At 39.1% G+C, this 18,459-nt stretch overlaps 2 protein-coding genes across 4 annotated transcripts in view; both read left to right on the top strand.

Moving 5' to 3' along the window:
• Positions 1–18,459, top strand: part of LOC111195823 (uncharacterized) — an 825,186-nt gene that overhangs the window by 343,739 nt on the left and 462,988 nt on the right. The gene's annotated exons all lie outside the window — the stretch shown is intronic.
• The window catches only part of pcdh11 (protocadherin 11), a 302,855-nt gene continuing 286,826 nt past the window's right edge, over positions 2,431–18,459 (top strand). For all 3 annotated transcript variants that reach the window (XM_007246463.3, XM_049484499.1, XM_007246464.4), the window contains exons 1-2: positions 2,431–3,388; positions 12,296–12,878. In XM_007246463.3, the coding sequence (XP_007246525.3) occupies positions 12,339–12,878 (540 nt within the window). In that variant the 5' untranslated portion in view covers positions 2,431–3,388; positions 12,296–12,338. The remainder of the gene's footprint in view (positions 3,389–12,295; positions 12,879–18,459) is intronic.

Raw genomic sequence — 18,459 nt, 5'->3', positions numbered from 1 at the left:
GATTTTGTTAGCTTTAGGGCAGTAGTGGCAGAAAATTTATACAATTATTATTTTCTAATTTTTAGAAAGCAGTGGAGCCATTTGTATTTGAAAGGGTGAGTTGGACAGAGAAGGTTAATGGGCTTAATCAATCCCACACCTTCTGATGACCTAGTGCTCTAACCACTGAGCCACCACTTCCCTAATATGTAAAATCAATAACTGTACAGTCTATGTGCATTTTTAATGACGAAGGATAGTTTGACATACTTATAATGAACTTATTTAGGTTATTTGAACAGTTGTTATTTAAGTTATTCTGTCCAGATTCAGTTAAATTTTTGTGTAACAATTTTTTTGTTTGTTTTGTTTCTAATTTTACCCTATTGAAGCTGATTTTAGGGATGCTAAAGTGCTACAAAATGTCAAACTCACACCAATGGACCAACAATCCATTGCGCTCTAACCACCACTTCCTTGTTCCATAGAAGCACTGCTGTATATCTGTGTTTTTAATAATGTAGGCTGGTTTGCATACCAGACAATGATAGTTCCACGTGATACCATCAAGGAACCTGTTGTCCTAATATGACCAATATCAGCTGACTTGCTGCAGATAGTTGTGACTCCTCACTCATTCTTTTTGCACCCCGGATGGAACACTGGGACACTCTGACCCAAAAAAAAAAAAAAAAAAGCAGACCTCAATCCCAGTTCTCAATTTGGAGCAGCAGGTGAAATGTTGAAACAGGACCTTGAGCTGAAAACCCAGTGAAAAAGCTGGGTAAAATGGACAGGCTAGATATTTGGATGGATGGATGGATGGGTGGATGTTTGACCTTTTCTATTGGTTTCTGTCTTCATATATTTGCATACTGCCCCACCTACCATCACTGTGTATTTGTTTAATCAAGGCAACTAATGTACCTCTTAAACTTGCTTATTTTGCTGCTCAGTATGGCATGAAGTTGGCTAAATGCTGCAGAGACCACTCACTAATGCAACATTAGGCCATCAGAAATATAGTAAAATTAATATGAGAAATGTGCTAGTTATGTTGTAAGTCTATTTAAGTTTAGTTTAGTTTTACATTAATGCAAATAAAACATATTTGGTGTTGTCTACACACAATGCTATACAGTTAGCAATGAGATACAGTATATTGTGCAATGAATTTAATTGTATGAACAACAGATTATTATATGCTTAATATCAGAGAAAAAAAAGTTGACTTTTTATTTAATCAGAACAGTACAATACTACTCTTCTAGTGGGCAGGGTTTAAATGCAATACAAAATGAACCAATGTCTGACACCAATCTTTATCATGTAAATTATTAATAATAAAAAAATATCAGTATGGCATTTTCTGAGAAATATTATAGCATTGCAAAACATAATACTGTCATACTTCGATACATCAATATCTTTTACTCCCCTGATATTTATACAGCTCTGGGGGAAAAAAAAATAAGAGACCACTTAAAAATTATGAGTTTCTTTGATTTTACTAAATTGATAACATCTGGAATATAATCAAGAGGAAGATAGATGTTCACAAGCCATTAAAACAAGTTGAACTGCTTGAATTTTTGCACCAGGAGTGACATAAAGTTATCCAAAAGCAGTGTGTAAGACTGGTGGAGGAGGACACGTCAAGATGCATGAAAACTGTGATTAAAAATCAGTGATTATTCCAGCAAATATTGATTTCTGAACTCTTAAATTTTTATGAATATGAACTTGTTTTCTTTGTGTTATTTGAGGTCTGAGAGCTTTATCATTTATCATTTAACATTTATCATTTTCTGCAAATAAATGCTTTAAAGGACAATATTTTTATTTAGAATTTGTGAGAAGTGTTGTATGTAGTTTATAGAATTAAACAACAATGTTAATTTTACTTACAGGTACACCTATAAATCAGAGAAAAAAAAACAAACAGAGAAACTGATTCAGAAACTGAAGTGGTCTCTTAATAGAGCTGTATGCTTGTATGTTCAATAGACCTAATTTATATAAGTTACTCAATTTTATTAGGTGGATATTTGTACTTGAGTTGGACTGATGTTGAAAAAAGAAAAAAAAATCAGAATTCATTAGTGTGAACCATTGTCCATTATTTAAATTTAAAATTTTAGAAGCGTATACATATAAATGATTATAAACACATCTTTGGTAGATAAAACAGTCCTGAATCTCGAAGCAATAACGATGACTGCTGTCAGAAAGGAGTATTTATTTGCCGAGCGAACACTGCCCCCCTCTTCCATCCAGCGTGTGGCTGGAGCAGCGGCCCTGCTGTCTCCTGCATCGGCGTTGCTTCAGGAGGATGCACGAAGCCCCGCCCTCTTTGCTGACGCCAGGCGGGGGAGGCGGGCGCAGGGGCGTGGTTAGCGGACTGAATTCATACAACACAAACCGGGGCTGTTGAGGCTGGCTGGCTGGCTATTGCACGACGAGTGTGTGTGTGTGTGTGTGTATCAGGGTATGTGATGGAGTGATGCCGCGTCAAGGCACGCTTTCATCTTGCTCGGTTTGGGAAACGCAAGCACCAACAGCAGTGCACCTAACGCTACAATAGACCCGTGCTTGGGTGTTTTTTTTTTACTGAACATCAGGGCGGCTTTTGTGGCTTTTGTTTTTTTCTGTGATTGTGCCAAAAAAAAAAAACAAGTGATGGTGACAAGTGAACTGACTGGCGTGCTCAGGGTGCTCACGCGCTGCGGTGCAAAAGAAAGGTTGCTCTCTGTTGCGCGCACTCGCGCGTGAGACGCAGCAAATTTTCAGTGCAATAGTAGTAGTAGGCTAGTTGTTGGCGTGTGTTTGTGTGTGTATGCGTGTGGCCCGGGAGAGTTCTGCGAGTGTTTCGAGTGATGAGTGGTCGTCTTCTTCTTTTTTTTTCCACCCCCTTCCCCTTGCTCTATTGCTCTCGCTCTCTCTCTCTCTCCATCTCGCTCCTGCGCGCGCTCTTGCGCTCTTGCGCGCGCTCTCTCTCTCTTTCTCCTGGTGTGTGTTTTTTTCAGTCAGAAGTGTTGCTTGTTGAGTAACCGACTTGGAGCCGCCGGTGCTGCTGCTGCGCGCGCGCGTGGACCCGAATCGGTCTGAGGAGGAGGAATTAGCCCGCGTTCCCGCTGCCAAACGCAAAAAGTACGCCACTAATGTTTCCCGCCGCTCGCTTGTGGACCGTAGACTTTTTCCGCGGACATGGAGCGCTTTCTTTAGTTGGATACCGACCCGTCGGCGCGGCGAGGCGGCTTGCTTTTGGCCGGTGAAGAGGATTTTTCTTGCCGCTCTCCACTTCAGCCTGACGCGCGGGCACTTCATCTCTCCTCAAGCAGTGATGCTGCTACGTGACTGGAATTGAGAGGAATTGCTCATATTCACCAACATAAAAAATATATACACGGTAAGTGTTTTTATTGTGTGCTTCTGTCGATAAATTTGACTAAATGTGCGTTTTTATGAGCTGAATAATTCTCTATGGTAGCTATATAATTTTTTTATTTCATTTTATTCAATTTATTTATTTATTTACCTCAGACTTTGACTAACTAAAATGCTAGCTAACCTAAATGTGTGAAAGGAACACTGGCTGGCAAACAGAGCGGTGAGCTGGAGGATGGCTGGCTGGCTGACTGTGTCATCCCCTATACTTTTTTAAAGACTGTTAACGCTCTTTTTATTTTTAATATATAAATATTTTTGTATATAAGCTAGCTGGTTGTACAAAACATAGGTTAGCCAGCTAAATAACCTAATCAAGCTAACCTATGTCAGATTTAGTCGGACCGGCTTGTAGAAAGCGCGCACTGATGTAGCCTTCCTTAGCTAAGCATATAATAAAAAAGTGCACTATGGAACAAAATAGCTATAGATAGACAACCTTACTTAATATAATACTTAAGTCACACACATTGTTACACATCCCACATTCACACTATATGCTACACTTACTGGACTCCAAGCTAGCTAACTAACCTAGCTGCCCACTCAAATACAAAAAAGCACCCTTCACTTAGTTTGCGCTACTGTAAGTTTTATATAAAACATTAAATCTAGCTAAAATCTGCACTAAGATATGTCGGACAGACCTATAGCTATTTTGTTTTTCTCTTTAGACTGTTGATTATCATATCTGGACTAGACTAACTAAACTGGGCTTATATACAGGTTATTGTGGTGCAGTAGTGCTCGTGGAGTGTTCATGGAGTGTTCCTCGCGCATGCAGCCCACACGTGAACCTGTCCAACTAATACTGCACAGCAGCGCTTCAGAATCCCTGCACGTAGCGTATAGTCAGTCTTGTTTACAGCTGGAGAACAAATCCAGCCTACTAATGACTAATAATAATAATATATATATATATATATATATATATATATATATATATATATATATATATATATATATATATATATATATATATAAGCATGCAGTGAAAATTCTATAGGATATGTATATTCTCTATTCTATAGGTTATATACATTGTTAATTTTATAGGCTATATCCCGTATATTCTGGCTCATCTAGCTCAAAGCTACGATGTAACATGTTCCATGTTCGTTCAAAAACAGCACTGTTAACATCTATCCATCCGCTCCAGTCTCCTCTAAACCGGCCCAATATCCATCAATGTTCAGCTCCAAAACTCCAGCGGGTTGAAATTTACCGGTACCTTCCTCCGCCTCCTCCTCCTGCTCCTGTTTCTCCGCCGGGGTTGGAGATGCACCGGGGAGCGTCATTTCTCCAAAGCCGAAAGCCGAGCCCCGTCCGCCTGACGGGCTTTCCCGGTTAGCCGTAATTCCGCGACTAGCTAAGTAAGTCCACTCAAACGACGCCGTCCCTCACAGCAAATTAGTCGAATCAGTCTGATAGAGCAGGATCCCGCCTGGGAGCATGCCGTAATGTATTCTGCACACGGCCATAAAAGAACCGCGTTTCCACTCTGATCTTTTCTCACATTCATTACAAAAAGGATTTGTGACCACCTGGCCGTTTCGTTTTCTGTGTAGTTTATGATAACCAGTCCGTAAATGCCGTGATATTTACACATAGCTTCATTTTTTACAGTTTACCTACTGGTAGCGCATCAGAATTACACCTTGGTTGACTTCCTTGGGCCTTTTATTTAAGTTACTTAAGTTGCTAGTCCATACTGTACTTACTTATGATGATAATGCAATGCTTTTTAAACAAAGCAAAGTTTTTCAAAGAGAATGTATTATCTTTATTCTCTGGTGACGTAAAATGTTGAACGATTCAAAAATGACTTTTAAAAAGTTTGTGCAGAGCCAGATTTACTCCTTTTTTTAATGTATGAAGAAGCTAATTAAATTCTTTATGTACCAAAGTGAAATCTATCTATCTATCTATCTATCTATCTATCTATCTATCTATCTATCTATCTATCTATCTATCTATCTATGTAATGTCAATAGGCACCCCTGATCAAATTATGTATTATTGTAAATTTATTGTAAATTACTTCACACCCCTTATAAAGACACACTTTGACACGCTTTAAAATAAAATCATTGTTTATTCATTCCCATACTTTCCAAAACATATAGCAAGTAAAAACCCTATATATGTGATGTGTAAAATAAGTAAGTTTTAGAAATTTAGAAGATATATTTTAAATTGCTAAATTAATACACATATAATATAAATATTGTTCTTTGAAATGTGTAGATTTATATATATCTTCTCCATTAGACAGTTTGTTCACTTTAATTAGAATTAGTATTGTCTCATTTGTGGTTGTTCCAACATTATATATACATACGGCATCTTGTCTTGTCTTTTCCACACAAAATACAAAATTCTCCCCTGTAAATTGCACCTGTCTGGAAACCCGTGTGGGCGTAACTTTGTCTGCTCTCTTGTAGCAATCCTACAGCACATCTGTCTTGGATTGCCTAAACTACAGCACAGCCTATAGCAAATAATAATAGGATGATGATCTGCAGTGAAAATAAGCTGTATTAACTTAGACATGTCTGAAAAGTGTCACCCGAGCTTTAACTTAGGCAGCTCTGCACAGCTCGTTATTGCCATCACGCTGTGTTCAGTGATGAGTCTGCGTGGAAGAAACAATCAATCAAGGTTAAAAAAAGACGTGTTTCTGTCACAATATCTGCATCTGTCTGTAGTTTCATTATTATCTCATTTTTTTTTCAGTCAGAGTTGATGTCATAATGGTGAGGGGGAAGCAAATGTGCTTTAATAGAGTTCATTTAGGCTATGTGACTCGGTTAAATGAGGGAAAAATATTCGACCTTGAACTTGTTGCTTAGTTTTTTTTTTTTTAAATAAAGGCAATTAACTAATACATAATATACATAGTATATGATGGTGCAGTTTTATATATTTATTTGTATAAACTGCATTTGAGCAGATGCATTAGTGAATCGTAGATATTAGGGGTTCCGGTTTGCAGTGGTGCAAGACTTTAAACACTTGAAGAAAAGTTCTGTGCTAGTCCTAATCCAGTTCTCACCACTCTAGTGCCCTCTATTGACACTTTTTTTTTATTTGCATGGCAATCAATGATGGATTGAGTGTGCATATTTTCCAAATGTACAAAAAAAAAGCTGCAGCGCTGTTTTGTGTTATATAGGTTGTAATAGGAATTATAATGAACATGACGTGTAATAAATTCCACTTACATTATTAGTAATATATATCTAATGTATAAAAACAAAGCTTATCAGGGCTAATGGACAGAGAAGTTCAACTAAAACACTTGCTATATTTTTGAGGTTCTTTGGTCTCTTTTTGCTGATTGTTAATTAAAAGCATTTTTTTTAAATAAAGTGAGCTAATCTGAGAGAAAATGACAAACTGGCCGCTGACATGCTGTTGTTTTTTTTTTTTTTTTTTTTTTTTTTTTAAGGGAAGGTGGTCACAATAGCTTGACGGATGTTGGTTCCAGAAATTAAATCAAAGTTTTATTAAGATTATTTATAGGGCAAATTAGCGCAGTGAAATATCCTGACTGTGATTAATGGCTCGTCGTAATGGGCAAACAAACATCCGCACGCTTTGCTTTCAGCTGGATTTGAGCGTAAGTTATTTTGTCAGTTTACTGCATGGAAACTTCTAGGCAAATGGCTGACATGACTCTTTGGAGGCATAATCATTGCTGACAGCCATAAATCGACTTGCGCTGCATTCAGTACATCTGTTTATCCTTTTCGATTGACAGCCTATTTAGTATGTTAATTCCTCCCCATTGATCATGCCTGAGCTTTATGATCAGCGTTAAGAACATCAGACTAAGTCAGACTGTAATCACATGGTCAGCACTTGCAGATGCTTAAGTTTAACCTGAATTTTAAACTAATATAATTGTATCAGAGCACAGGTACTCAAACCTGGTCTTTGAGTACAACTGTTCAGCTCTGTCCTGAAGAATAGTAAAATGTGCAAGGCAGAGTACATTTAAGGAACAGAGCTAGGAACACAGAAAATTGCATCATGTCCCATGACTTTTGTCATGTCCTGTGGAAGCCTCCTGCATTGAATATGTATGTTAGTTAAGTCCGCCAGACTTGTTTTTGTGTATACAAGGTCAGCTGCAGCCAGACACTGCTGGTCACGATCATTACCACCCACTGCACTGTCCACTCTGGGCAGTAATGCCTTCTTATTCACATGTGACATTGTGCATCAAGGAAAAATACAATTCCAGCAAAACGTTTTTGGAAAATGAATCTAACATTCATCTGGCACCAACTTTTAGTCCTCACTCCAACGCTCATTAGCAAATTGGCTAATGTTCAGTCTCACTTACAAGATAACAGCTCACAACTTATACAGGCATGGGCATTCCCAAGTCGTCCACTTGATAAATTGGTAAATGATTATTCACTGATGTTTTTTTGTAGACTTACTTTAATCAGTTGGGTTGAAGGTCCCACTAATTTAGCCCCATTGAAAACCCAATGTCTTTTTAGAATTTTTTTGTACAGATGTTTTGGTGTGGTATTCATCTCAACAAATGTACTGATCTTGGTAAAGGTTGCGGTGCTGTCCTTTCCATACTCACTGTGCTATCTAGAGGGTCTACCATCTGTCCTGATGGAAAAATTTAGAGATAGCGGGAACGAAAGACACGATGCCCATTAAGACTGCCAACAAAGCAGGACGACTGCTGTGCTGTTTATTTCTAAAGACAGAACACCCTTCAAAAATCTATAACCACCACAATGCTGTGTGTAATAATGTATTATTGTTACTGAAAATGACATTCAACACTGAGTCTAAGTGCGTGCATTATTGTAAATATAATCCATTATACAGTAGTGATAATGATAGACAGCAAAACATTGAATGTAATTTGAGATGTATGCAAAAATTTATTTGTGTTGGAAGAAAGCAATACACTATAGTGTATGGACAAAAGTATTAGGACATCTGCTCATTCATTGTTCCTTCCTAAATCAAGGGTATTTAAAAAATAAAAAAGTTTATCCTGCTTTTGTTGGACTTACAGTGTGTACTGAACAGGGAAGACTTCCTGCTCAATTGTGGAACATCGCTTTGATGGTTTGATTGCTTTCAGTGATAAGGGAAGTAGTGAGGTCAGAATTTTGGAAGATCACCATCATTCCAGAGGACACAGTTCTACCTCTTTAAAGGGCTCATTGCTGGGGGACTTTATTCTCCTGTGGTGCCAGCAGGTTCATGGACTGTATATCTGCTTCAGAGAGTTCTTCATCTATTCTACTGACAGACAGAACTTCTGTAGAGGAACATTCCAGACATTCATTAGAAGGGCTGCACAAAAACATTTGGACATAGAGTATATTGTACCTTGTGCCTTGAAATATGAAGACTTTTGTTCTCTGTAGATGATCTGTACTTATGTAACTATAGGTTACAAAATTGCCCAAATGGTTGCATAGTGTTGTACAGTTGTTTCTGTCTGGTTGATGTTCACATGTTGATTTCAGTCTGGTTAATATTTTACAGAGTGTTATTAAGTCCCCTTAGTATGTAATCGTCCAGTCAAATTAGGCGTTCAGGCTTGTGAATGAGCAGGGAATCTTTATCTTAATTTATTCAAACTTCATATCATCTGATATTGTGATATTGCTGTAGTAAATTAGGTAAATTTTGTGATGTTCAATTGTACTAAGGGTTATGTGCTGTAAATACTGAGTGGCTACTTTGTATGAGATTGATGATGAGCTAAAGGAGAATAATGAATAAAAGAGACGTGAGAGGCCTCAGTGGATGAGAAGATTGACACCCTTAGTAGAGAGACGGGAGAGCAGGTAGGGGAGGCTGCCGAACAGCTGGCAGGGGGGCGATGGGCCTCAAGCTGCTGATGGCAGGAGGTTGAGGGCAAATTCAAACAAGACATTGAAATGTCAAAGAAACACGCAGGCGTGAAGTTCCTTTAAACCAATGGGGAGAGCGGTGCCTGACTGATGAAAACGAATGAGTTTTACAGTAAGTGACATGCTTTAGGCACTTGGCCCAGATTAACTTCCATAAGCACCCTTAATAATTCTGCGAAACGCCTGCACGGTTTAATTACAGCTGTGATTTGGCTCCGCGGTTCTAATCTGCGAATATCGCGCACCTTCTTCCAAGAACTCGGCGCCCGTATCCCACAGACAGAAGTAGACAGTCCTGATGCACACAGACAATTATTCAAAGCAAACCTCCCATTGCGATGTAAGATGAAGTGCGCCCGGGCTGGCGAGATATTTTCCTCCTTGACAGCTCGGCTCATAATAAAAACAGGCAGCTCAGTCCATCACATTGTCTTGTAAAGTGATCCACACTCGGTGTGTTCCTCAGCTCGGGCTCCGGAGGGAAGGGTGGCTTTTGCCTACTCTGTGGAATCCATGGTCCAGCGCTCAAAATAGATCACTGGGACCCAGTGCGAGCAGGAAAAATGTCCTCACTGACACTTGCACATGTGATTTCTCTCGACGCACTCTCCCAATACGCTGCAAAGCTGGAAGTTTTTTTTTTTTGTTGTTTTCGAAAAAAGATTGAGAAAGTTGAACCTCAAAGCCATGCGAATCTATCTAGAGCATAGTTTTGAGAGAGTTAGTCCCCGGAGGAAATCTGAGCATAAAATGGCTATACATGTTTTGCAACAAGATAAACTGTCCTAAATATGGTGAGGAATGACATGTGGGCTCCCTTGTGAAATTGTCTAATCCTAGCTTCCTGTCCCTGGATAGCAGAGCTCCTTACAAAATGCCAGACAGCACTCACTTGAGCTGGTGCTTATTCTGTGTACACTATTCGGTTCTATTTTGGGTTACGTAAGTTCAGCAGGGCTCATTTTCAGAAGGATTGTACATCTCATTATTATTGGATACCCTCCGTATTTTGAATAAACAAGCATTGTGGGATTGTATCAAACTAGGTTTTCTTCACAACAAAGAACTTGAAAGAGGTGGCGGTTCTACTGAATGCACTGCAAAGGCCTTCCCACGTCATCCTCAATGTAAGACAGAGCTACTGTATGTCGAAGAATCTAGATCATCTTTTCATCTTTTATTCACCAGCCTGCAATGCACTCCTTAGCCAGTGAGTTCTCTTCATTATGCATTGTTGGGCACAGCCTAGGACTCTTTCGAGCTTATCCCAGTACAGTAGGTGAATAGCAAAAGCTCGGCCTGGCTGTCTTAAAACAGGTCCAAACTTCAAAGTAAAGCATATCATGATCTCCCCTCTCCCTCTCTTTTTTTTTTGTGTGTCTCTCCAAAGGACACACAAACACACGGCTAGCGGTTTGCGAATCAGTGTGAAGAATAAGCCGCCCATTGATCACTGTCATGTAAATAGCGTGAGCAGCGCTCCTTTGTCCAGTACACCTTTAATGAGTCTCTCCAGAGGTCTGCCACAGAGCACTCACTGCAAGAAACAGAACATGCTCTGACAGCACAGACCTGAGCCAGCTTCTGTTTGCCGTTCTCGCACATCAAAACAGCCTCCGTGAACCCCATATATTTAAAGAAGTCCTCTTCTCACAGGGGGCTTATAGAATGCTGATGGTAAATGTCACGCTCATACCATCCGCTCACGATTAATTTTTGATGGCTGAAGTGGATCCCAGAGCCCGCGCTATTGTGTGCCTCAGCCACCAAGGCTAGAAATATTTTGAACGATTCGTTCATTAGATCCCCATAAATCTGATGCGCGAATGCAAATAACTGCGTACATCACTGTTCAGAAGCCTGAGGATTTATTATTTGTGTCCTCCTTCCGTTGAATATTTCTCCACTATTCTTTTTATGAAACTTTCAGAAAGGAGCACTTTATTCTCTCTGCCCTTGTTCTACTGTCACATATTAGAGTCATTAATATGCTAAAGCTATATTTAATGTATCCTTCCTTCAAAAAAGGCTGCGCGAGAATCTGTCAACTCTTGGGGCAAAGCTTTTTGGAGTCAAGCAAATTAAAGATGCATAGATTGTACTTTTTAAACTTTCATATTGTTACCATTGCTTTGATTAAAAGAAAGAGAAAGCGAGTAGAATGGCTTTTCAGAGTGTCTGGGGAAATTACAGAAATCACATTTTCTTACAGAAATAGCACAGCATATGAAACTCTGTAGAGTAACAATACCCAGACTTTGGAAGTGCTCAGCATCTCCCCCACCAGTTTTCAATGACCTAGTTGAGCTGCTGGCGCGGAGTGAAGGCCCCAGCCCTCTGGCAACTTTTATTTACATGATGCCCTGACAGGACTGATGTAGCCATTGAGTTGGCAACCGGCGCCAAAATGCTGATTCATAAATCATGTGAGTGTGCCTTAGAAATATGGCTTTGTTTTCTTCGGCGAGATAATTATAATCAGTTGAGACAAGGGGCCTTTGTCCTAAAATGATTAAAGAACTCAAAATATGTTATTATATGCCGGTGCATTGTATGCTGTTGAACATCAAAATTGTGCATTTTAGAAGTGTGAAAAATATTTGATCTGTAAAAAAAAATCAAAAAGAAAAAAAAAGAAAGATGGCGGCGTCTTTTGTGTCTGGAAACGGTTAACGGCTTTAATTAGCATGATTGTGAAAGTTAAGTGAACCTCTAGCAGTCCCTTGTCCACACAGTCAGCATTTGATGGGGAGCTCCAAAGGTTAATTGTGTTGAACACCACTAAATGCTGTCCCATAGATTTAAGAAGCCAGCTTGCTCCTCACTTGTTAAGATGTGAAAGGTCAGTTACAAAAACCCAAGAGAGAAAGGACTGCTAATTATAGCTGAATGTGTAATTGTGTGTTACATGGTTGTGGATACAACAATTATCTTTTCCTTTCTCTCCTCTTCCCTTATTACCATAGAAATTACAGACCTTACAAGAAGCGATCCCCACCCACTCTGAGCATGGACTTGGCGAGCGAGGCCCATGTTCTGGTGCTTATCCTCACCTGCCTGGTGTCACTGTGCTGGGCCCAGGAGAAGGACTACACGGTAAAGGAGGAACAGCCAGAGAATGTGCGCATTGGAAATCTGCGCACAGACCTGGACCTCAACCTGGACCCCAACATTAAGCTGTCCTCAGCCCTGCAGTTCAAACCGGTCTATAAGACAGGCGATGTGCCTTTGGTGAGGGTGGAGGCCAGCACGGGGGAAATCTTCACCACCGCTAATCGAATCGACCGGGAGAGGCTCTGTTCTGGAGTCTTCAACGAGAAGCGCTGCTTCTATGAGATCGAGGTGGCCGTGCTGCCGGACGAGATTTTTCGGCTGGTCAAGATCCGCTTTCTCATCGAAGACATCAATGACAATGCCCCGCTGTTCCAGTCCACCGTCATTAACATATCAATCCCTGAGAATACAGCGATCAACAACCGCTATCCGGTCCCCTCTGCCTTCGACCCCGACGTGGGGATCAACGGGATCCAGCACTATGAACTCGTCAAGGTGGGTGCACTGTCGTTGTTATCCTACCCCTCATTAATTGCCATTGCCTTTTAATGCATGGTTAATGTCCCCGATAAAAATAGCACTTGTTTCTGGCTCAAGGTTCCCAAAGTAATTTACTGTGTTTTGTTTAAGGTAAGTTGTTAATTGTGGCAAGAAGGATGGGGACAGTGTGCAGACCAAGCATTTTTTCTTCCCCCAACTAATTGATGTTCTACTAGAAACTAGTGCAGTTTTTCTCTGTGCCTTAATATAGTCTGCCTAAACCAGAAAGTAGGATAATGGAATGCATTCTATTACAGTGTGTACAGCACCTAATGTGTCACAGATGAATTTCACTTTGCATATTTGATCCTGCATATGCGCTATAATAACAGCCGAAAGCCCTCTGTGTTACTCAGGTTATGCTGAAATTCACTTCATAAAGCATATCACCTATTCTTCCACAGCTCCACACAAATCAATTTCATACAATACAATAATATAAAGGACAATGAATGAAGCCAACATTCCAAGCAAATGTGCCGCTGAAGTATTGTGGTTTGATTAAGACCGGAGCACATTTTGCAACAAAGAAGTCAAGAGTGTCATTAATGCGTGAAAGAGTAATTTGTACCTTTTCTTGTGAGAATTAGAAGAATCCTTGCTTTCCATGTCTGATTAGGTTACCAATTTGCATTTTTAAAGAGCCTTCGCTGCCAAGGCATCTCTAGTGCACCGCTCTCAATTGCTTGCGCTTGGAAAATGACCAAATTAATGTTACAGCGAAGCTGCGTATTACAATAAATTTGTGCAACTTCTCCTTTGGGTTCGATAATTCAGTTTATTCTTTCGGCGCGAGAGCGACATTTCTTATTTATGAATTGGATAAATGAATGCGAATCAGACAGCAGGTTCAGTCATGGTGGGTCTAAGTGAATTTAAATTGCAGGGGAGAGGACGTGTTTTTCTCCTCTCTGAGGTTGGTGCGAAACATCCCCTGAGTAGCATCTGGCCGCAAATCCACCTCTTGGACTGTGTTTGCGTAGTCCTCCGAGAGATAGTCTCTGAAGCTCCCGCACAGTAATAGTTTACCCGAAGAGACGAGCCGATTCTCAGCGTGGCGAAGCATGATTAGCATTGTGGGCCACGGCAGCTGCTGCGCCGTTCGGCGAGAGGCTCGGCTGTAAAAGAGCTCTGCTGCTGATCCCCATCTCTGCTCTTTGCTCATTCGAGGCATGTCCCGCGAAGAGGAAGCCCGCCCCCGAATGACACGGAGGGGCATTATTGCCTACCCCGGTTTTAATTGAAGTGCCATATTAATTGTTCCATCAGCATTAGTGTTGCTATGTCACCTGGAACGACGCTTCTCTGGCTCCTGTGGACACCATCAAGGTCAGCCTGGGGAAAGTAATACCATGCATGGCTGGAGGAGGGCTTTCCATTAGAAGAGATTTTATCACTTAAAGAGAGCCTTTTTACAAGTTCTGTCTAGAGGCATGTGGATCAGATCAGGCTCAGGGGATGAAGATATTGACTTTTCTGTCGTGGGTTCCACCCCACACATTGTTATTTTCACTCCACCATTTAAGCACTCTAACCCCACATTAAGATACCAATTTTTACTCTGTTCTCCGCATCTGTTCTAAAGTTCTCATTAGGTCAGTATTCTCTGTGCGTTTAAGGATAGATCTGGTAAGGTAAACACAGCACCAGTGTAAATACAGGCATTTAAACGCTTGTGCAAGTTTACTTTTTGTTGATGTTATCTACGTTATCTCGGCAGCCGTTGAGGTAAGGCAACTAATAAAAGCACTAATTGTTAAAAAAATAAATGCCAGCTAGCTGATTAGCAGACTAAAACACTGGTGCTGTTTCTGTATCAACTTCAAAAACAACAAATTACTCTAATTAAATGTTGTGTTCTTGAACAAAATAATTCATTATAGCCGGCCAATCAAACGGATGTTTGTTTCATTACAAACAGTTAGGTTGTGAGAATGAACTGCTCAGTTTGAATAAATGCACCAAGTGGATGGAGTCTGAATGTTGATGGAGATGGCTGGCTAATTTCTATTAGAGTTCTGGACGGCACTGAACAGTGGAGGAACAGAGGAGGCTTCCAGCCATATTGCTCCCTTTCATTTGATTCCAGATTTCATTTTGTGGCTGATTTTTGGCTGGGGGGTTGGACTAGGATTGGTCCAAGGAGACAGCTCTTGTGTTCTGGTCTCGGCCAAATGGTTTAAATCTGATCACAGCCGGTGGCAAAAGAGAAAGAGTGAGAATGTGGACGGGGGATTGAGAAAGAGATTGTCTGTACAGCCTCATCCACAGGGCTGTAGTTGAAGTCTGTATACAGTGCTGTTTGTGAGTAGGCTATACTGGGCTATATATGTATATACTCTGTGCTCTCTATATAGACTTTCTGTTGCCGTTGCCTTCATACAAGGTCATCCCATTGATTCATAATGTTAGATGCTTCACCTAATCCTACATCCGCAGAGTTGAAGGTGCTATGCAAGCTGAAACCAGCTAAACTAAAAAAAAAAAAAAAATGCCTTCCTGAGATAACGCTTTCATTAGGTTGTTTGTAAATTATGCTGTTAGAGTGTGACAGTGCTGTCAATCTACTTTTTATTTCTTTCCAGTTTTTAACAAAATTTAAATCATATTTTAAAAAATATGATGAATGAACCAATAGGAATGCCCCAAGTGGCCTGGAACTAAAACATGTTTACATTGATTTACATTGAGAAGGTTTTTTCTTCTCTTGTAAAATTGCCATTTTGTAGATATGAGGTTTTGCATGGCAGTGACAGCTTTCATTGCATATATGCACTCCAGTAGCCTACAGTGAATGTTCCCAGAAATGCAATATATTTAACAATAAGTAAACTAGTATAAATACACATTCATTTACACACTTAAAACTTCAGCACATTGTTACTGAGAACAAAGTATGCTTTAATCATTTTGAAGATTAATCTGTTCTCAGGATTAAACTGGGGAGCTAAATAGTTTTTAGATCCTTTTATGTTTTGTAAAGAAAAAAAAAAGAGCTGGCTAAGTATATCTGTTCTGCACTTTTTATATTTAGACCAAAACAGCTGATGAGATGACTGCATGCTTGTGAAAAATGCATGTGAAATGCATGAACATGTATTATCTGAGTTATTATCACAACCCATTCAACAGAACACTACCTCACTGGTCTATGGGTGGGTGATATGGTGAAAACATTATATCACAATATTTATATTTACAGGCATTAACATGATGCATGCTTTTCATTCATGTGTTGATATGTTGACATGCAGACAAAATGCATTAGTGGTCGCTTATTATTTATATATATATATATATATATATATATATATATATATATATATATATATATATATATATATATATATATATATTAAATTACTCTCTCAACTTAGTACAGTATGTTTTAGTCATAATTTGCTTCATTTATTTTAATTCAACTTAATTGATTTTACCTCTATAATAAAATAAAATAAAGAAAAATTCCAGCTTGCCATTGTTCTGTAAGCATTGGGAATATCCACAGTATGTCCAGTAATGTGCATATCATGCATCATAATAGCAGAATTGATCAAGATACAATGAACTATCATGATATTGCCCATCCCTAACATCCCTTATCACCGCTAACTCATTGCTGACATGTGTAAACAGCAACTTATTTTATGCTAATTGCTGTGAATGTAGTTTTCTGTAATTAAACATTTTTTTAATATGAAAACATTAACTAAAGATAAATGAATTCAAACTAATTGTGCAAAAACGTCAAAGTAAACGCTTTTTTCTGTATTTGTTTCGTTTACTCATTAAAGGGACACAAAAATACTGCGTAGAATATTCTCAGGATTGGAGAGACTATTTGCTAGAATACTCAGGAATGAAAATATTCAGAGCATCAGCTGTAATTGCATATAGGACAACCGGTACAGAGTTTCAGTGTCTCATTTGGTGCTATCTCCTGTCAGTCATTTCTTCCTAAGAAGCAGATTTCACCTCATGTGTTTCTCATAATAAGCTGCAGGTCAATGGGTATAAATATGTAGAGCTTCTCCAGCAGCATGCATATTACTTTCAGATGATTGTCACTTCCCTTGGGCTGGTGATTCATGCTCTTTTGACTTTTCCGTAGCCCGCCTGAAGGTAATCAGAATCCCCCAGCCTCATTTCATATGGGCCAGACTAGAACAAAAGTGATGATTGATAACTCATACAGCCTTTAGCCACAGAAAAATATAGCTCATTAGATCCTCTGTGTATTGTCTGCAGCTGCCCATGTAAAACAAAACTAAACATAGACATCTAGTCAAAGGATCTTGTCTTCACATGCCTCATAACCCATGGCTATAGTGAATACCGTGTTAAGTCATGACTGCAAAACAGTGTGTATAAGTGCGAGGAATACTAAGAGCTTACATTTTCTGCATGTTGATATACACTTTATACACACATATAAGTTCTATATGCAATGATGTTTGAGGACACCCATTTTGATTAGTGCATTCAGCTACTTTTAATGGCTCCCTTAGCTTGTCTAGACCTTTTGAAAAAAAAAAAAATTGCTAATATAATAGGACTCTCTGGAGCAGATAAATCTGAACCTATTGGTAGGTGTGGCCTATAAGGGTTAAAGTCCCCAAGCAGGGAACTGTGGAGTACTCTGTGTTTTCCTTGGTTTGACAGTGTCCATCCACACTGTAAGCCTGGATAAGTTGAATTTACTTAAAAAAGGGAAACTGGTTGCCTTTAAAAGTTAAGTAATGGGTAATGAAAACTTAAGTTAGAATAACTTAAAACATCAAGTTATTACAACTAAAGGGGAAGTTGATTTAACATTTTTTCATTTTTGTTATATTGTAAGACCAGATTAGTTGAGTTCGCTTAAAAAAAATTGAGGATACCAGTTGCCTTAAAAAAGTTAAGTAATAGGTAATAAAAACTTAAGTTAGCATAACTTAGAACATCAAGTTATTACAACTAAAGAGGAAGTTGACTTATTATTTTTTTTTTTTTGTTATATTATAAGACCGGATAAGTTGAGTTTACTTAACTTTTTTGCTCAATTTTTTAAGTAATTTTTTTAAGGAATGAAAACTTGAGTTAGCATAAATTAAAACATCAAGTTATTACAATTAAAGGGGAAGTTATTTCTAAAGTACCCCAGGGGGAATCACTACACACTGATGGTGAGTGTTAGTTAGAAACTGTTGGACAAACCCAGTATGCAAATAGATTGTGACAGAAGCCAATAGAAAAGAAGCTGTTAATGACAACAGACTAAACTCAGTTATTATAAGTTGGTTCTTACTCAAAGATCTCAGTTTAAATGTATATATGTGCCCACAAATGTTCAACTAACTGAAAATAGTTGAGTATTGTTTAGAAATTTCCAATTTTATGTAAAACAGACCAAAATCATTTGAGTTCAAACAACGTATGGGTTTACAGTGCAGTGGTCAGTGATGGTCTTGTCACTGAATGCAATCAACAAAAATGCCTCACAACAATGTTCTAAAAAGTAGTAGAAAGCCCTCCCTGATCAATACATTGAGAGTTA

This window comes from Astyanax mexicanus, chromosome 10, assembly GCF_023375975.1.
Source record: "Astyanax mexicanus isolate ESR-SI-001 chromosome 10, AstMex3_surface, whole genome shotgun sequence".
Classification (NCBI taxonomy): Eukaryota; Metazoa; Chordata; class Actinopteri; order Characiformes; family Acestrorhamphidae; genus Astyanax; species Astyanax mexicanus.
The sequence above is the reverse complement of the archived record's forward strand: the minus strand, read 5'-3'. Positions and strand labels throughout refer to the sequence as shown.